Source organism: Pan paniscus, chromosome 9 (genome assembly GCF_029289425.2).
Source record: "Pan paniscus chromosome 9, NHGRI_mPanPan1-v2.0_pri, whole genome shotgun sequence".
Taxonomy (NCBI): Eukaryota; Metazoa; Chordata; class Mammalia; order Primates; family Hominidae; genus Pan; species Pan paniscus.
In genome coordinates, this window is record NC_073258.2 from 9,356,403 (window position 1) to 9,377,580 (window position 21,178).

Here is a 21,178-nt window from a genome sequence, read left to right on the forward strand (position 1 = left end):
GATTTGGTTCTCTGTTTGTCTGTTATTGGTGTATAAGAATGCTTGTGATTTTTGTACATTGATTTTGTATCCTGAGACTTTGCTGAAGTTGCTTATCAGCTTAAGGAGATTTTGGGCTGAGACGATGGGGTTTTCTAGATATATAATCATGTCATCTGCAAACAGGGACAATTTGACTTCCTCTTTTCCTAATTGAATACCCTTTATTTTCTTCTCCTGCCTGATTGCCCTGGCTGGAACTTCCAACACTATGTTGAATAGGAGTGGTGAGAGAGGGCATCCGTGTCTTGTGCCAGTTTTCAAAGAGAATGCTTCCAGTTTTTGTCCATTCAGTATGATATTGGCTGTGGGTTTGTCATAAATAGCTCTTATTATTTTGAGATACGTCCCATCAATACCTAATTTATTGAGAGTTTTTAGCATGAAGGTTGTTGAATTTTGTCAAAGGCCTTTTCTGCATCTATTGAGATAATCATGTGGTTTTTGTCTTTGGTTCTGTTTATATGCTGGATTACATTTATTGATTTGCGTATATTGAACCAGCCTTGCATCCCAGGGATGAAGCCCACTTGATCATGGTGGATAAGCTTTTTCATGTGCTGCTGGATTTGCTTTGCCAGTATTTTATTGAGGATTTTTGCATCAATGTTCATCAAGGATATTGGTCTAAAATTCTCTTTTTTTGTTGTGTCGCTGCCAGGCTTTGGTATCAGGATGATGCTGGCCTCATAAAATGAGTTAGGGAGGGTTCCCTCTTTTTCTATTGATTGGAATAGTTTCAGAAGGAATGGTACCAGTTCCTCCTTGTACCTCTGGTAGAATTCAGCTGTGAATCCACCTGGTCCTGGACTCTTTTTGGTTGGTAAGCTATTGATTGTTGCCATAATTTCAGAGCCTGTTATTGGTCTGTTCAGAGATTCAACTTCTTCCTGGTTTAGTCTTGGGAGGGTGTATGTGTCGAGGAATTTATCCATTTCTTCTAGATTTTCTAGTTTATTTGCGTAGAGGTGTTTGTAGTATTCTCTGATGGTAGTTTGTATTTCTGTGGGATCGGTGGTGATATCTCCTTTATCATTTTTTATTGAGTCTATCTGAGTCTTCTCTGTTTTCTTCTTTATTAGTCTTGCTAGTGATCTATCAATTTTGTTGATCCTTTCAAAAAACCAGCTCCTGGGTTCATTAATTTTTTGAAGGGTTTTTTGTGTGTCTATTTCCTTCAGTTCTGCTCTGATTTTAGTTATTTCTTGCCTTCTGCTAGCTTTTGAATGTGTTTGCTCTTGCTTTTCTAGTTCTTTTAATTGTGATGTTAGGGTGTCAATTTTGGATCTTTCCTGCTTTCTCTTGTGGGCATTTAGTGCTATAAATTTCCCTCTACACACTGCTTTGAATGTGTCCCAGAGATTCTGGTATGTTGTGTCTTTGTTCTCACTGGTTTCAAAGAACATCTTTATTTCTGCCTTCATTTCGTTATGCACCCAGTAGTCATTCAGGAGCAGGTTGTTCGGTTTCCATGTAGTTGAGCGGTTTTGAGTGAGTTTCTTAACCCTGAGTTGTAGTTTGATTGCATTGTGGTCTGAGGGACAGTTTGTTATAATTTCTGATCTTTTAGATTTGCTGAGGAGAGCTTTACTTCCAACTATGTGGTCAATTTTGGAATAGGTGTGGTGTGGTGCTGAAAAAAATGTACATTCTGTTGATTTGGGGTGGAGAGTTCTGTAGATGTCTATTAGGTCTGCTTGGTGCAGAGCTGAGTTCAATTCCTGGGTATCCTTGTTAATTTTCTGTCTTGTTGATCTATCTAATGTTGACAGTAGGGTGTTAAAGTCTCTCATTATTATTGTGTGGGAGTCTAAGTCTCTTTGTAGGTCACTCAGGACTTGCTTTATGAATCTGGGTGCTCCTGTATTGGGTGCATATATATTTAGGATAGTTAGCTCTTGTTGAATTGATCCTTTTACCATTATGTAATGGCCTTCTTTGTCTCTTTTGATCTTTGTTGGTTTAAAGTCTGTTTTATCAGAGACTAGTATTGCAACCCCTACCTTTTTTTGTTTTCCATTTGCTTGGTAGATCTTCCTCCATCCTTTTATTTTGAGCCTATGTGTGTCTCTGCACATGAGATGGGTTTCCTGAATACAGCACACTGATGGGTCTTGACTTTTTATCCAATTTGCCTGTCTGTGTCTTTTAATTGGAGCATTTAGTCCATTTACATGTAAAGTTAATATTGTTATGTGTGAGTTTGATCCTGTCATTATGATGTTAGCTGGTTATTTTGCTTGTTAGTTGATGCAGTTTCTTCCTAGCCTCGATGGTCTTTACAATTTGGCATGATTTTGCAGTGGCTGGTACCGGTTGTTCCTTTCCATGTTTAGTGCTTCCTTCAGGAGCTCTTTTAGGGCAGGCCTGGTGGTGACAAAATCTCTCAGTATTTGTTTGTCTGTAAAGTATTTTATTTCTCCTTCACTTATGAAGCTTAGTTTGGCTGGATATGACATTCTGGGTTGAAAATTCTTTTGTTTAAGAATGTTGAATATTGGCCCCCACTCTCTTCTGGCTTGTAGAGTTTCTGCCGAGAGATCAGCTGTTAGTCTGATGGGCTTCCCTTTGTGGGTAACCCAACCTTTCTCTCTGGCTGCCCTTAATATTTTTTCCTTCATTTCAACTTTGGTGAATCTGACAATTATATGTCTTGGAGTTGCTCTTCTCGAGGAGTATGTTTGTGGCATTCTCTGTATTTCCTGAATCTGAACGTTGGCCTGCCTTGCTAGATTGGGAAAGTTCTCCTGGAAAATTTCTTGCAGAGTGTTTTCCAACTTGGTTCCATTCTCCCTGTCACTTTCAGATACACCAATCAGACGTAGATTTGGTCTCTTCACATAGTCCCATATTTCTTGGAGGCTTTGTTCGTTTCTTTTTATTCTTTTTTCTCTAAACCTCCTTTCTCGCTTCATTTCATTCATTTCATCTTCCATCACTGATACCCTTTCTTCCAGTTGATCGCATCGGCTCCTGAGGCTTCTGCATTCTTCACATAGTTCTCGAGCCTTGGTTTTCAGCTCCATCAGCTACTCTAAGCACTTCTCTGTATTGGTTATTCTAGTTATACATTTGTCTAAAATTTTTTCAAAGTTTTCAACTTCTTTGCCTTTGGTTTGAATTTCCTCCTGTAGCTTGAAGTAGTTTGATCATCTGAAGCCTTCTTCTCTCAACTCGTCAAAGTCATTCTCCGTCCGGCTTTGTTCCGTTGCTTGTGAGGAACTGCGTTCCTTTGGAGCAGGAGAGGCGCTCTGCTCTTTAGAGTTTCCAGTTTTTCTGCTCCGTTTTTTCCCCATCTTTGTGGTTTTATCTACTTTTAGTCTTTGATGATGGTGATGTACAGATGGGTTTTTGGTGTGGATGTCCTTTCTGTTTGTTAGTTTTCCTTCTAACAGACAGGACCCTCAGCTGCAGGTCTGTTGGAGTTTGCTAGAGGTCCACTCCAGACCCTGTTTGCCTGGGTACCAGCAATGGTGGCTGCAGAACAGCGGATTTTTGTGAACCGGAATGCTGCTCTCTGATCGTTTCTCTGGAAGTTTTGTCTCAGAGGAGTACCCGGCCGTGTGAGATGTCAGTCTGCCCCTACTGGGGAGTGCCTCCCAGTTAGGCTGCTCGGGGGTCAGGGTTCAGGGACCCACTTGAGGAGGCAGTCTGCCCGTTCTCAGATCTCCAGCTGCGTGCTGGGAGAACCACTGCTCTCTTCAAAGCTGTCAGACAGGGACATTTAAGTCTGCAGAGGTAGTTACTGCTGTCTTTTTGTTTGTCTGTGCCCTGCCCCCAGAGGTGGAGCCTACAGAGGCACGCAGGCCTCCTTGAGCTGTGGTGGGCTCCACCCAGTTCAAGCTTCCTGGCTGCTTTGTTTACCTAAGCAAGCCTGGGCAATGGCGGGAGCCCCTCCCCCAGCCTCGCTGCCACCTTGCAGTTTGATGTCAGACTGCTGTGCTAGCAATGAGGGAGACTCCGTGGGCGTAGGACCCGAGCCAGGTGCAGGATATAATCTCCTAGTGTGCCATTTTTTAAGCCTGTTTGGAAAGTGCAGTATTAGGGTGGGAGTGACCCGATTTTCCAGGTGCCATCTGTCACCCCTTTCTTTGACTAGGAAAGGGAACTCCCTGACCCCTTCTGCTTCCCGAGTGAAGCAATGCCTCGCCCTGCTTCGGCTTGCGCAGGGTGCACTGCACCCACTGTCCTGCGCCCACTGTCTGGCACTCCCTAGTGAGGTGAACCCAATACCTCAGATGGAAATGCAGAAATCACCCGTCTTCTGCGTCACTCACGCTGGGAGCTGTAGACCGGAGCTGTTCCTATTCGGCCTTCTTGGCTCCATATATGAAATTTAATTTTTAAAAAATTGCTAGAATATAGAGTATACAGAGTATATAGAAGCTAAATGAGAGGAATTTTGAGAAAGGAAGTGGAACATAATTAAATAAAACGGAAATGAGGACAGGTGAAAGGAAGAGACCCAATCTTAATTAGAACGGTAAAGTTTTGAGTTCTAGGAAGTACAGTAGAAAAGTACCAAAGCACTAATGTTGGAATTGGGAGTTATTTTGAGCCCAGAAAAAGGACTTCCTGCTATCTTATATTAGAGTTCTTTTTTCCTTTGTTATATGTAGGGAGTAATTGTGGCTGTATGGAAAATGGGGGCACTATGATTGCAAGTTTGCTTTTAGCTGGTTAAGGTATGGTGCCTGGGAATACAGACATGTTCTTAAAATTATTACTGGTATTTTATAGAAAGGAATATTTATTGGTAAACAGCTTGGGATAAACAAGATGCTAGAAGAAGGAATATTAGGCAGAGACTTCATACACTAGTTCCGAACCAGTGATAACTTGAATTATGATATGATATGCCACCCCCATCCTTGTTCATGTAAAGATATTTTACTCGAGCCCTATACCGTTTTTTTAGTGTTCCAGAATAGCTCTCCTATTTTATTTACTAACCTCCTTTTAACATTTTTGTACCATTTATTTCTTTTATAAGTATTTTTTTCTAACCTTGCCTCACATTTCCATTCTGTATTTAAGACCCGTGATATATGCATATACCTTATACAGTTCAGCCTCCATTTCCTATTGAAGCAGTTTCCCTTCTAGTTCATGGCATTTTTTATTTCTCTTTAGACATGAAGAGTATTTCTGGAGAAGAATCATCCCATGGAGTGATTATGACAAGGCTTACCGAAAGTGGACACCCTTCTTCAGATGCCTGGAAAGGTGAGAATTGGTTATATAGGAACCAGAAAAAATGGGACATAAATTTGCCACAAGAGGCTTTCATTCCTGAGACAATTTACACTGAGGAGGAAGATTTTGAATGTAGTGAAAATAAGAAAAGCTTTGATATTAATTCAATTAGCTCAATTTGTGCTATACAACAGGGAATTCCTTCAAGAAAGGGGTCTCCAAAATGTGATAAGTTTAAAACTCACTTCAAATTTAATTTAGACTCAGTAGGTAAGCAACATTCAGAATATGAATATGGGAATGACTTGAGTTTGAGTACAGATATTCGACACCAAAAAAGTCATACTACAATGAATTCCTATGAATGTTATCAATGTGGGAAAGCCTTCTGCCGAAGTTCATCCCTTATTCGACATCAGATCATTCACACAGGAGAGAAACCCTATAAATGCAGTGAATGTGGGAGATTCTTCAACCGACGTACAAACCTTACTAAGCATCAAAAACTTCATGCTGAAGCAAAGGCCTGCACAAGCAATAAATGTGGAAAGGCCTTCAGTAAAAGTGAAGACAGTAATAATCCAACACTCCATTTTGGAAACAATTTCTATCAATGTGTTAACTGTGGAAAATCCTTCAACCGGAGCTCCTCTCTTATTCGACACCAAATGATTCATACGGGAGAGAAACCATTCAAATGTAAGGAATGTAATAAAGCCTTCAACAGGAGTTCAAACCTTGTTAAACATCAAAAACTGCATACTCGAGATAAGTCCTGAAAAAAGAAAAAATGAAAGATTACCTTCAGTCAGAATGCAGAACTCATTCAACATCATGAATTTATGCTGGATAAAATCTCATGAATATAATGTAAGAAAACATTTGTCAGATTTTTCTTTAAATGATATCACAGAATTAATGTTGGATAGAAATATCATTGGATAGAAATCTGTTTGAAGGAATTTTCCTGGTTTTCAGATGAAGCCATAAGGCTTTGGAGTTAAACCACAGTATCACCATACAAGTGTTTGTTTATCATTATTTTGATATCCATTACCCTCACCTCTTCCTAGTTCATAAATAGGTCTATAGCATACTAATATCCACCTGATTTATTGACGAAGTAGACATTAGGCAAAGCCAAACAATACTCTTGGAGTTGATATTTAATAAAACTCAGCCCTTTTAAGAAGGTCACAAGAAATCATTAGCTCATGCGAATATAAGATAATACTTCTAAGGACAGAAATGTCTGAATCAATGGCTAAGACAACAGTAACAGCCATTTACTCCACTCCTGACAATACCCTTTGTTGTCTTGCTGTTGAATGGAGACTAGAGTTGGGAAAGGGTTATCAACTGCAATGGGAGAAGTATGTATTGCTGTTAATCTATATGTATTCTTAAAATCTGCATTTGTTTACAGCAGGTCCTTGAAAAACGTTTTTGTTTTATTATAATGTTATAATTGTTATGATGTTGATGAGAAAAATATCGATTCCCAGCCAGGGACACTGTGTGGAGTTCGCACACTCTCCCTATGTCTCCAGGTGCTCCAGTTTCAAACCCCAAAGATGTATACATTAGGTTAATTGACATATCTAAATTATCTCAGTCTGAGTTTGTGAGGAAGTGTGCCCTGCAGTGGAATGGCTCCTAATCAGGGTTTGTTCCCACCATTGCCCTGAGCTGCTAGGATGCGCTCTGTCCACCCATGGCCCTGTACTGGAATAACAGGGTAAATAATTATCTTACCTGTTTTTATTAATCCGTCTTAAATGTGCCTATAGCTCAGATTTATTTTAATGTCTGATATTGGAAGCATTTGGGGTCTTTAGAAGTTTGATGATGTTGTGACCAGACATTTGCCTTAGGAACTTAACTCTTGTTTGTATCCATTAGTCTATGGTAAAATTGGTTTTGTTATACATCATTTCACTTAAAGTTGCAGTTCCTAAGAACCTATTGATGATGTTCAGTGCAGACTTACTGTACCTTTGGGAATTTAGGCTGGAGAGACGTCCATAGCCTAAGGTACATCATTTATACCAGACATTATGAAGTTATTAAAGTCTCCTATACTCTATACACCAGAACTGTGTCTTCTGTAAACTACCTCAGGATCCCATCTGGTTCTTGAGCCAAGAAGTATGACTTAATCTGCCCCAAAAAATTCACACTGGAGACATTCCCAATTAATGATGATGGTAGCTTTTTGTGAAAGTTCATACCTTATTCAGAGGCAGAAAAGGTATACTGGAGTGAACTCCTATGATTAAATAATGTCAAAATCTATGTTTGTTCATCCTTTATATTGCAACACAAGTTTTATTAGGACAAAGCCCTACATAAGTAATTGATATAGAAATTCGTATAAACAAGAGGTAACTTGTAGAGAAGCCTAACAAGAGAAAAGCACTCTGAATGTAAAAAATTCTTGAGGTATAGTTCATTCATCATAGTACTTACATTAAATACAATGGATTCTGACTTTTTAATTTTAGGTATTCCAAGTCCAATATTTCAGTTTTTGAAAATAAGCTGTGATTTTCTTTTGGATGGTTGAAAGATAGAAGTACTATTTTCATTCTTTATCTTTTCTTTGAACAACTAGCTATTTGAGCCTAAGTAAAATACTTATTTTTTTCTCCTAAATCTCCAAGCTTTCTTAAAAAAGTGTTTACTATGTTCACTAAGTTTAACATAACATAGTTTCAAATAATTTTTGGAGTGCATTTAAAGCTCTTGCAGAGCATTTATAGCCAATTAACATCTTCTCGCAGCCTTGTTTCACAAGCCTATTTATTTAGTACATTGTATTAGCGTTCTCTAGAGGGACAGAACCAATAGGATAAATGTATATATAAAGGGGAGTTTATTAAGGAGTATTGATTTACACTGTCACAAAGTGAGGTCCCACAATAGGCTGTCTGCAAGCTGAGGAGCAAGTAAGCCAAATCCCAATTTTACATAGAGTCCAAGTCCCAAAACCTCAAAAGTAGGGAAGCTGACAGCGCAGCCTTCAGTCTGTGGTTGAAGGTCCAAGAGTCCCAAAGCTGAACTCGGAGTCTGATGTTCAAGGGTAGGAAGCATCCAGAACTGGAGGAAGTAGTAGGCTGGAAGACTAAGCCAGTCTAGTCGTTCCAATTTCTCCTGCCTTTTATTTTGGCCACACTGGCAGCTGATTAGATTGTGTCCACCCAGATCGAGGGTTGGTCTGCCTTTCTCAGTCCACTGACTCAAATGTTAATCTCCTTTGGCAACACCCTCACAGTCACACTCGGGAACAATACTTTGCATCCTTCAATCCAATCAAGTTGGCACTCAATATTAATCATCACATATTTGAGTTTTACTATATATCATCAAAGGTAGATATCTAAGCTGAAACATGAAGAGTGTAGATTAACCAGATTGTGTCTGGCAAGTGTGGAAATGTTAGGAGAGATGATAAAGGCAAAACGAGGGGCACAAAGCTATAAAGGGATGAGGGCATGGCAAGTTCAGGAAACATAAGTTCATCTACTAGAATACAGCATTGGGAAAGAATGGACCTTTCATTTCATAGAGGTAAAGCTACAGAGAGACTCAAGGGGCACATCATGAGAGGTCTTGTAAGCCACTTTAGAAGTTTGAGCTTCAGCCTAAAGGTAATAGTGAGATAAAATTGTTGTTAATTCCATGTTTAGTACTCTGAAAATGCTAATTGAAGTAACAAGATAAAACTCGAAAGGAGGAGAAAATCATTTGCTGCTGATATGGTTGACTCATGACAACCTAATAAAATTCGTTGAAAAACTGTTAGATTTAATAAATGAATTTAGATAAGGTAAATATACCAACTTTGCTCAAAAATAATCTTGAATAAGAGCAAAGCTGTGTCTGGAATGAGAAGACTACTATAGAGATTTTGAGTCTCCACACATTAAACTACAAATGAAAAATTCTAATCAGATATTCAATGGGGAGGATTTATTTCACAAAGTGATTATAAAGTTTACTTTGTAGAAGTAAGAAAATAGCTGTGACCATTTTTTTAAAAGCAAGGTAATGAGAACATTACTAGTAACATAGTGTGATACTAGTCTATTCACATGTGTGAGACAATTGTTTATAACTAGACCTAGGTGTTTATAAGAATTTAGCATATCGTAAATTGTCACTTCAAATTAGAGTGGAAACTATTCAATATTTACATATATATTATATACAGATGTATACATATATGAATATATATGATATATGTTGATATATTTTTTGAAAATTTGACCATGCTGTGGAAAACTGGTCTAAAAAGTTAAATGCCAATCTCAACCAATAAACAAGGGAAATGTTCTATTTTCACTAATACTAAAAAACTTAAAGATCACATATTGGGCTGATAGACAACATATAAAAGGAATAATAACACTCAGTTTTAGTGGGACTCTTAAGAAATGTAACTCACATGCCACTATGGGAATGCAAATAATTACTAACTTTCTGGAGGGCCAACTTGACAATATATATTGAGAGCGTTTAAAAAGTCAAGTTACAGGAGGGAACAGCGCAAGTTAGGATTCAAAAAATCACAAGACCACATGAGCTCCAAAGAGTGACAAAGAATGCGCAGTCTGCATAAAGGAAGAGCAATGGGAGTTGAAGAAAAGACCAGCATCCAGCCTACAAAGAGGAAGAAAGGAGCTGCATAACTCAGCCTGAGCAAGCGAAAAACAAGTTTGAGTCAATAACCACCAGATTCCCACTCAGCAGCATCAACAATCACTGAGAGGCGAGGCCAAAGATGAGGATAATAGGGTAAAGCAAGTGCTTCACCCAGGCTCTCTTCCTTCTACTTAAATATATCATAAGCACCTTACTAGGCTGTCCAGCTATTTCACTTTTAGAGAGTTGTAACCCAGGTGTCATTGCCATAGATTGCCCTGGATCGATACCCTGATTACTTCACTCATCACTCTGGCACTGTGGAATTAAATGATTAAGAGCAAGAAACCCATTTCCAGGGCAACAGCTTTTACCATCATCTCCAGCCTTCAGAAAATGGACACTACAGAGCTCTTCAGGGATGCCTTTGCTTCTTTTTCAAAATATCTTTAAATCTTTGGTGAAGAGAGTACTAAACTGATTCCAATATTCTGTCACCCTGGACCTTTGGATTCTTCTCTCTATGGTATGTCAGAGAAGTTTTGTTATTAGCTGTAGGTCAAATTTGACTCTAGGCTTTAATTAGCCAACTTACCAGAATAGGTTGCTCTTTCTGGTGTTTCCATTGAATGCCAGAATTAACAGAATAGGTTACTCTTCTGGTGATTTCATTAAATCCCAGGTTTCAGATGTTTGCATCTGAGACAATAAATCCAACCCAAATGTAACTTACATTTGGTCCATCGTAGAATTTGCTCCCACATGTATTCTCCAGGCTTTTTGCTAATAGAATTGCCAAGCCTGTAACTCTTACAATAACAGGTATTTCCTTCTGTAGGAACAAAGAATGCTTGCGTTTTTTTCTATCAGGGTTATATTCAGATCTAAGTCTCATTATGACCCTGGAGCCAATGACAAGTGGTAGGGGTGGGAGCTGAAGAGAATTGGTATCAGCTTGTAAGGCAAATGTAAGGTGTAGTCAAGAATATGCTTTAATGGAGAGAAGGTCTGATACCTTCAAGTGGATAAGGAGTACCATTTCATTGGCAAGAGAGATTCAAAAGAATGGGGTGCCCAGATTCTCAGCTTCATCAGTGTCTGCCCAAATACCTTATGTAATATTCTCACCAGTTCTCTTACCTTCACTGTCACCAGGATATGCATTTAATTGGTGCGGCAATTCTGCAACACTTTATGTTGAGTAGGGTTTGATTGTCATCCATATCTACCTTACAGCCGCTGGGTTTCAGACTGCCATCGGGCCTTTTGATTATCCTCTTTTGATTCTTAATTGTGTATTCACAGCTTTTAGTTGCTCTTCTTCCATATGTTCATTCCCTAGGGTGACAGAATCCAGGTGGCTCCACATATTTAAAAATCATGTTTTTCCACCATAACTAATGCCACAACCACTTGCACTCTCGACACCTTGTCCTTTACCTGCACTTTTATTCTATTCTAACAGTGATAATCTGAGAAATCTTGATGTCCTCAAATGCCAATGTTTCCCCAACAGAAAGGTTATCCCTGTGCTTTTCTGCAGCCTAATGCTGAATCCTGCTTAGAGGATCTATTTTGTAGAGCCGCTTTGGTCCCAATCTTTGTTTTCCTCTGGGTCAGCAGGAAACAGATGTCATTCTCAATTTTAGAATAAGAATAGTTTAATATTACGGGACTATTTTTAAAGGTGTGGGCAAAGTTTAGGGAAACCATAAGAAATAGGAAAATACCCAAAAGCTAGTAATAAGGGGTTTTTTTTTGTTTGCTTTTTAATCCTTAGGCCTGAAAAGGCAAGACAAAGGAGTCATCATCAGAAGCTAGGAGTCATGTAAAGAGGGCACTTTGGTAAGAGCTGCAACCTGAGATCTAGGAAAGCAGCAGTCAAAATCAACCCTCTTATCTCCTGCCAGGGACTCCCATTGGCTATAGCCATGGAGTTAAAGAACCCATTGATGTCATCCATTTAGGCCAGGCTCCCAGAGAGGAGAAAAGTGGAGAGTGGATCTAGAAGGGAGAATAGAGGATATCTGGTATGGGATCCAAATTGATCTGATAAGGGACTTAGAGTGAACCCCAGCCCTTTTATATATTATCTATGATTCACATCCTTGGAAGTCCAACTCCTTCTTGGACTGGTTTCTGTACCCTATTATGTTATCTACAGCAAGTGGAAGTGTATTTTTTAAGTTTGACTGTTCATCTCACTTGGTAATGCTTGGTGTCTTCACCTTGTAATATAGTGTCACTGGTTCTTACAGGGTGGTCCCCAGACCAGCAGCATCAACATCTGTTGGGATTTGTTACAAATATCAGTCCTTGGGCCCCAGTTCAGACCTAATCAGGCAGAAATTCTGGAAAATGGACAGTAATTTTTCTTGTAACAAGCCCTCTAATTCTGATGCAAGTTTGCAAACCTCTGATCTAAGCTTGACATCTGGGCCTAATCTTACCAATGACGCTGATTGTAAGTTTCAGTAATGTTTCTAAAATTGGCCTTGCATCAGCTATCACCTATATTTTTCCTGTGTCATGTTGCGTGTCATAAGTCCTTGTTTCTGAAGGGCCCTGGTATTCTAGGTTTCTCTTCAGTATATTCAGTATATTCAGAAACTATCAATTCTCAAGCAAATTAACAGCTCTACCCATTTTCTTAGTGCCCTTTATTTCTAGTCTACTCATCCACCTTTCCTGGGCATGGGCATTTAATTAGTGAATTCAATTGAATTAATCACACAGTCATGTAACTACCACCATAATCCATATATAGGACAGTTCCACCACTACAGAAAATTCTCTCCTATTCTTTTATAGTCAAGCTGTTCCCCCAACCCCAGCCCTCATGACCCCTGATTTGGCCTATCTATATATAATTTTACCTTTTCAGAATGTGATATAGGTGGTTTCATAGAGTATACAGGTTTCTTAGTCTGGCATCTTTCCCTTAGCCTACCTAATTGAGATTCAAACATGTTATTGCATGTTATTTATTGCTGAGTGGCAATAAAATAAAATTGCTATTAAAATATGGTTACATATATTCTACTCTATATATGAACCATCTGAGTTATTCACATATATGTGTTATTCATTTTAAATTTGTTATTCATATATATAGGAATAACTCATTCATTCACCAGTTGAAAGACATTTGGATTGTTGCCAGTTGGAGTTAAATATAAAAAAAGTTACAAATATATATATAACAGTTTGTGTCAAGATATGTTTTCATTTATCTTGGTATATACCTAGGTGTGAGATTGTTGTGTCCTATGGTAAGTGTATGTTTATCTTGATAAGAAACTGTCAAACTATTTTACAAAATGACTGTATCAATTGGCATTCTGACCATAATGGATGAGAGTACCTGATGTTCCACATACTAACATTGGATATTCCCAGTTTTGCTTTGCTTTAGCTATGGTGTACTAGAATAAGCTCACATTGGCTCACAAAAAATAACTGTTAAATTATCACAAATTTTGTGAGCTAAGTGAAATTATGTTATAGCTTGGAATCAACCAAGATTTACACCACAGAAACAAATGCTGTTAATCCGGGTTTTTTAAATGTTTTTTGGAGACCTAGCTAAACATTTACCATACCACTATGTTAGCAATTGTAATAAGTATGTAATAGTACCTCATTATCACTTCAATTTGCATTTTCTGAATGACTATATTTTCATGGGCTTATTTGTCATATATTTTTGATGAAATGTCTTCTTAAACCTTTTGGCTATTTTTAAATCTAGTTGTTAAGTTTTGACAGTTTTTTATATATTCTAAATGGAAGTCATTATTGGATATGTATTTTGTGTAAATATTTTTTGCACAGTCCATGGCTTGTCCTTTCATTTTAAACAGTGTCTTTCAAAAAAGTTTATAGTGTTGATGAAGTTCATTTTATCAATTGTTTCTCTCATTGATTGTGCTTTCACTGTCATACCTAAAATATTTCTCCTGTTTTCTTCTAGAAGTTTTAGAGTTTTAAGTTTTACATTGAGGTTTATGATCTATTCTTAGTTAACATTTGTACATTATGTGAGGTATGGGTCAAGCTTTATTTGCTTATGGATATCCAGCAGTTTCAGTACTATTTGTAGAAGACTGTAGATTGAATTACCTTTGAACATGTGTCAAAAGTCAGAGAACAGTTATGTCAGTCCATTTCTGGAGTCTGTTTTCTTTCACAGATCTTTGTGCCTATCCTTTCAGTAGTACGTAAGTCTCTTGATTAATGAATATTTAGCCTTGAAATCAGATCATGTAAGTCTTCTTAGTTCTTTTTTTTTTTTTTTTTAATGTCTTTGGCTTTCTTGTTCCTTTGCAGTTCCATATAAATTTTTAGACTTAGCTTATTTCTACAGAATAATCAAGATGAGTTTTTATTAGGGTTGCATTAAATCTAAAGATCTCCTTTTGTATATGTGTCTTTTAACACTGTTTTACATAAATTAGTGTGTGTATTCACGCACTGAAATAACATTCTCAAATGAGTGCCCAAGTAACAATCTAAGAAACTCTTCTATACATTTGTATTTAAACAAAGTTTTACATGCATTACATCATAGTGAATACATTCATTTACTGAAATAATACTACCAACAAGCTGTACAAGTAGAACTCCTACATCATCTTTTATACATGGGTCTTTACATGCATCATTTGTGGTGAACTCAGATGTGGCCTCCATATTAATGTGAGTAAACAGTGTTGAAAGACAAAGATACAGAAGAAATAACTGAGTGAAACTTCCACACCAAATTGAGAACAGTGTTATTTCAGTAAAGGTATATTGAACACCGTAGTACATGTTATACAGAGTTTAAAGTCACACATGTAAAAGTGTTGCTGAGAGTGCCGCTTGTGTACCAGGTTGAAAATGGTGTTATTTCAGTGACTGGAGGTATTCACTAGTATGCAATGATGTAAAACTTGTTTTTAAACACGTGTATAAAAGATGTTTCCAAAGTGCTACATGGACATCAATTTGAGAAACATGTTTTTAGTGTACAAATGTGTTCACTCTATTCAAACAATGTTTAAAGATACCTAAATAAAAGATGTTTCTAGAACTGCTATTTACAGACAAATGTAAAGATCAATTTTGGGAAATTTCACATCTTAAAAATACTGTGTCTTGCAATGTGTAAACATGGTGTGTCTTAAGGTTTTTTATTCCTTTTATCAGTCTTCTGTAGGTTTCAGCATACAGAACTTACAAAGATTTTATTAGATATACTTCCATGTAATTAACATTTTTAGTACATTATAAATAGTACTGTTTTTATAACTTGAATTTCCATTTGTTTATTCCAGTGTATACAATTATTTCATATTGACTTAGCTTCCTATGAGGGTGCTAAATTCATTCTAGTAGTTTTTTGTGATCTCACTGAGATTTTTTTATATAGTCAATCATGTCATCTGTGACTATTTTTTAGTATTTTAGTTCTGTCTTCAGGATACTGGTCTTTTTCTTGTATGCCTTGGTCTAGTTTGGATTAGGCTAATGCTGGTATAATTAGGTGAGTTGGAAAGTTGTTCCTTATTTTCTATTTTCTGGAAGAATTTCAGTAAAACTGGTATTATTTCTCCTTAAATATCTGATAGAATTATCCAGTGAAGTCTTTAGGCTTTGAGCTTCCTTTGTTGGAAAGTTTTAAATTATGAAATCTATTTTTTAAGAGGTATAGAGCTATTCAGGTTGTTTCTTCTTGAGTGAGCCTTAGCACTTGGTGTCTTTCAAGAATATACCATTAAATATTACACAGCCATAAAAAAGAATGAAATCATGTCCTTTGCAGCGGCATGGATGGAGCTGGAGGCCATAATCCTAAGCAAATTAATGCAAGAACAGAAAACCAAATACCGCATGAGTACACATGTGCACAAAGTAGAGAACAGTAGACATCGGGCCTAGCTGAGGGTGGAGGGTGGGATGAGGATGAGGATGGAAAAACTACCCATCAGGTACTATGCTTATTATCTGGGTGATGAAATAATTTGTACAGCAAACCCTAGTAACACACAATTTACCCATGTAACAAACCTGTACATATCCCCCCCAAACTAAAATAAAAAATAAAAGTTGGAAAGAAAAAAAATGTTTATATCATCTAAGTTGTGGAATCTATAGGCATAATATTCTATGGACAGAATTGTTCACAATATTACCTTGTTTTCCTTTTAATATCTATAGGATCTGTAGTCCCTTCTTTCCTGATAGCATAACTTGTATTCTCCATTTATCTCTTAGTCTGGCTACTGGTTTATCATTTTCATTGATTATTTTTCTATTTTTAATTTCATTTTTATTATTTTGTTCCTTCTGCTTGATTTGGGTGTACTTTTTTGTTTCTTAAGGTAGATGCTTATTTTTTTTTTAAGTGTATGGGAAGTTGACATTTCTTTTATTATTTATTACACTTTAAGTTCTGGGATCCATGTGCAGAACAGGCAGGTTTGTTACATACGTATACACGTGCCATGGTGGTTTGCTGCATCCATCAACTCGTCATCTGCATTAGGTATTTCTGCTAATGCTATCCCTCCCTGATTCCCCTACCCACCGACAGGCCCTGGTGTATGATGTTCCCCTCCCTGTGTCCATGTGTTCTCTTTGTTCAACTCCTACTTATGAGTGAGAACATGCAGTGTTTGATTTTCTGTCCTTGTGTTAGTTTGCTGAGAATGATGGTTTTCAGCTTCATCCATGTCCCTGCAAAGGACATAAACTCATCCTTTTTTATGGCTGCATAGTATTCCATGGTGTATATGTGCCACATTTTCTTTGTCCAGTCTATCATTGATGGGCATTTGGGTTGGTTCCAAGTCTTTGCTATTGTGAATAGTGCTGCAATAAACATACGTGTACGTGTGTTTTTATAGTAGAATGATTTATAATCCTTTGGTTACCCAGTAATGGGATTGCTGGTCAAATGGTATTTCTGGTTCTAGATCCTTGAGGAATCTCCACACTGTCTTCCACAATGGTTGAACTAATTTACACTCCCACCAACAGTGTAAAAGCATTCCTATTTCTCCACATCTTCTCCAGCATCTGTTGTTTCCTGACTTTTTAATGATTGCCTTTCTAACTGGTGTGAGATGATACCTCATTGTGGTTTTGATTTGCATTTCTCTAATGACCAGTGATGGTGAGCTTTTTTTCATATGCTTTTTGGCCATATAAATGTCGTATTTTGAGAGGCATCTGTTGATATCCTTTTGTTTGTTTTTTTCTTGTGGATTTGTTTAAGTTCTTTGAAGATTCTGGATATTAGCCCTTTTTCAGGTGAATAGATTACAAAAATTTTCTTCCATTCTGTAGGTTGCCTGTTCACTCTGATGATAGTTTCTTTTGCTGTGCAGAAGCTCTTTAGTTTAATTAGATCCCAATTTGTCTATTTTGGCTTTTGTTGCCATTGCTTTTGGTGTTTTAGTCCTGAAGTCTTTGGCCATGCCTATGTCCTGAATGGATTGGCTAGGTTTTCTTGTAGGTTTTGATGGTTTTAGGTCTTACGTTTGTCTTTAATCCATCTTGAGTTAATTTTTGTATAAGGTGTAAGGAAGGGGTCCAGTTTCAGTTTTCTGCATATGTCTAGCCACTTTTCCCAACACCATTTATTAAATAGGGAATCCTTTCCCCATTACTTGTTTTTATCAGGTTTGTCAAAGATCAGATGGTTGTAGATGTGTGGTGATATTTCTGAGGTCTCTGTTCTGTTCCATTGGTCTATATATCTGTTTTGGTAGTAGTACCATGCTGTTTTGATTACTGTAGCCTTGTAGTATAGTTTGAAGTCAGGTAGCCTGATGCCTCCAGCTTTGTTCTTTTTGCTTGGGATTGTCCTGGCTATATGGGCTCTTTTGTGGTTCCATATGAAATTTAAAGTAGTTTTTTCTAATTCTGTGAAGAAAGTCAGTGGTAGCTTCATGGGGATAGCACTGAATATATAAATTACATTGGGCGGTATGGCCATTTTCACAATATTGGTTCTTCCTATCCATGAACTTGGAATATTTTTCCATTTGTTTGTGTCCTATCTTATTATACATTTCATCTCCTGATTGCTCTGAATTACAGTTTAAGCTCTCTGTGTGGCTCACATATATGGAGCCTTTTTTTTTTGAACAGGCACTCTGGTATGTAACAAGGTTTGAAATCAAATTTAAGCCTGGGCACAGTGGCTCACACCTGTAATCCCAGCACTTTGGGAAGCCAAGGTGGGTGGATCACTTGAGCCCAGGAGTTCAAAACCAGTCTGGGCTAAAGGGCAAAATCACATCTTTACAAAAAACACAAAAGTTAGCCAGGCATGGTGTCACATGCTCATAATCCCAGCTACCAGGGAGGCTGAGGTGGGAGGATCACCTGAGCCCAGGAGGTTGAGGCTGCAGTGAGCCATGAGCATGCCATTGAACTCCAGCCTGGGCAACAGAGCGAGACCCCATCTCAAAAAAAAAAATTTAAATTACTTATAATTCATGTCCCTTTTTCCTGGGTAAATGTTTTAATAAAACAAGGCTTGAATAAAACAAGCTGCTTCTGGTTTTCCAAATGCCTCTCTGATTGTTCATTACATTCTATGATTTCTTTGCATGGGAATTAGTCACTGGCCATATCTTTCCATTATTATGCCATGTGCTGATTCTTCCTAATAAACTGGGTACTTTGGTGTTGAATCACTGGATTTTATTCAGGTTTCCATTTCTAAATGAAATCCAAAATGTGAATTTATTCCATGTCCTTAGGCTTTTAAGAAAGAAAGAAAGCCCTCATATTGACAATTAGAATCTCGGTAACAGTGACTTTGCTTCCAAGGATAAACTTGTAAGCTGTGAAAGAACATGTCAAGCATATTGTCACTTTAAGTCCATTGCAATTTCTGTTTATTTTCCTGTATCAAATTTTCTCCAAATATACATTTGAGCTACTCCTTGTGGAATTAAGAAAACTCACATTTTTCCTGATTATCTTAATCTCTGATTACTGAGGTATGATTGCCACCACAGAGAAAAGCTCTACTAAAAAAAATACTTTTTTCCAAAAGCAAACAAGAAAATTTTCAACCTATGTGTACAAATAACTTGAATGTACTCCATTTTAAAATTTGACTTTGGAATCATATAAATGTTTAGTTAAACATAATTGCATCAGTAAAGTGAAAATAGCTAAAAAAAAAAATGTAGTTAAATGAACCCAACTATATATTGGTAGCAAAAGCACAGAATTATCTCAAGATTTAAAATATAGTATACTTATTAAACATGATGGATTATATCCTAAGAAAAAAAATTGCAAAGAGCTTTAAACTACATACTAAGGCTCTCATCTTTTCATAACTAATATTAGCATTGGTAGTCTGTTATTTTTTATTTTTTGAGACGGATTCTCGCTTTGTTGCCCAGGCTGGAGTTCAGTGGTGCAATCTTGGCTCACTGCAATCTCCACCTCCTGGGCACAAGCAATTCTCCTGCCTCAGCCTCCTGGGTAGCTGGGATTACAGGCACCCACCACCATGCCTGGCTAATTTTTTGTATTTTTAGTAGAGATGGGGTTTCACCATGTTGGCCAGGCTGTTCTCGAACTCATGACCTTAAGTGACCCGCCTGCCTGGGCCTCCCATGGTGCTCGGATTACAAGCGTGAGCCACTGTGCCTGGCCAGCATTGGTATTTTGAAATACATATCACCCCCTATGACATATTCTTGTTAAAACAATTAAACCTCAATCTATTCAAGCTTCTAGGTCTGCAAGTGCAGAAAAACATGGAAATACGAATAATACAAGATGATGATAACACTACAAAATGCAATCAGTGAAATAAAAATGTAAAAATTTGTACAGAAAAAAATGATCCAATTTCTTTAACAAAATGCATGAGAACAAGTTATAGATGACAAGCCACTTAAGAGGCATATTAACCAAGTCCAATGTTTTGCCCTTCTTTAGATCCTGATATGAACAAATCTGTGAAAAGACATTCTTGTAACAAGTGGGGAAAATTGAACATGGACTAAGTGTTAGAAAATATTTGGGATTTACTGCTATTAACTTTGTTAGGTGATAAAATGTATTTTGGTTATTTTTTCATCCTTGTGTATTAACAGTACACACTAAAGTGTTTACGGGCGAAGTAATGCCTAGGATTTGCTTGAAAATACAGAGAAAAACAAGGGATAATTTAAACAAGAATGACAAATTATTGACATTATTTGAAGCTTGGTGATGAATAAGTGGGCATTCATTATACTGTTCTCTGTATTTTTGTGTATTTTTGAAATTTTCCATCCTGAAAAGTTTTAAAAATAACTTACCCTCTCTATCTCACCTGTGTCAGTGTGCAGATACCTACTACAACATATGCTCTGCTTCTTACTGAGCACAAAACTAGATATTCCGAGACATCCTTCCTTGCAGGTACATGTATACATGTGATAGTTCTAAACAATGGAATGTGCACCAAACATGATAAATGAAGCTTTCAGATCTGCCCCATACAACCCTGTGGGGGAACTTTATCATGCTCTTCTTCCTTGCAAGTGATTGGTAGAACAATGACCAGAGCAATCTTGAAAGCCAGGTGTTGCAGATGACAAGAGTGCAGACATCCAGAGTAACCTAAAGGGTCATATGGAGGAAATATCCCTTCAGCCAACTTTAAATATTAGCCCTGGACTGTTACATGAAAAAAAAAATTTTTGATTAAGTTTGGATCATTAAATTTGAGTGTATTTCTTAGAGAAGTCTGCCTCCTTAACTAATAAGGATCGTCTCTTATTCTTGCCTGAATCCTCATTGCCTAGCACAGTGTCTGAACATAGCAGATGTTAAAAAATGTGTAAGTATAATCTAAATCCTTTCCATCACATCTGTCAACAGTGAATTAATCATATCTCGTTCTATGAGAGATTATTCTTCCTCCATGGCAGAGTTGTTGCTCCTTTGCATTTACATAGTTCTTTGGGCTAGCTTGTATTACAGTCTTCTTATTGCAGTTTGTTAATGCCTTCTCCTCTATCTCCCTGAAGACAGCAATAAATTTTTCTGTACTATTTTGTATCCCATCACCAATCAGAATGCCAGGAAGATAGTAGATGCTCAATAAATGCTGACTAATAAATGCCTATCATAGAGAAAACACAAAATGGATAGATTAAAACATGAAAATCTTTGAGTTCTTTGAGTACATATCCATAGAAAGGAGTAGAGAAGAAAAATGAGAATTATTAGATTTTTCTTTAAGAGGAGAAGCCAAGAAATAGGAATTAGAGACATAAAAAATTGTTAGGAA

General features: G+C 37.3%; 1 protein-coding gene across 10 annotated transcripts in view; it reads left to right on the forward strand.

Annotated features, from left to right (window-relative positions):
• Nucleotides 1-21,178, forward strand: part of ZNF215 (zinc finger protein 215) — a 65,173-nt gene that overhangs the window by 24,148 nt on the left and 19,847 nt on the right. For 5 of the 10 annotated variants that reach the window (XM_008972465.5, XM_034932064.3, XM_034932065.3 and 2 more), the window contains one exon: nucleotides 5,173-10,253. In XM_008972465.5, the coding sequence (XP_008970713.4) occupies nucleotides 5,173-6,014 (842 nt within the window). In that variant the 3' untranslated portion in view covers nucleotides 6,015-10,253. Of the gene's footprint in view, nucleotides 1-5,172; nucleotides 10,254-11,659; nucleotides 12,211-21,178 lie in introns of those variants that run through there. The other 5 variants (XM_063608349.1, XM_055095171.3, XM_057299301.2 and 2 more) reach the window with 2 other exon arrangements.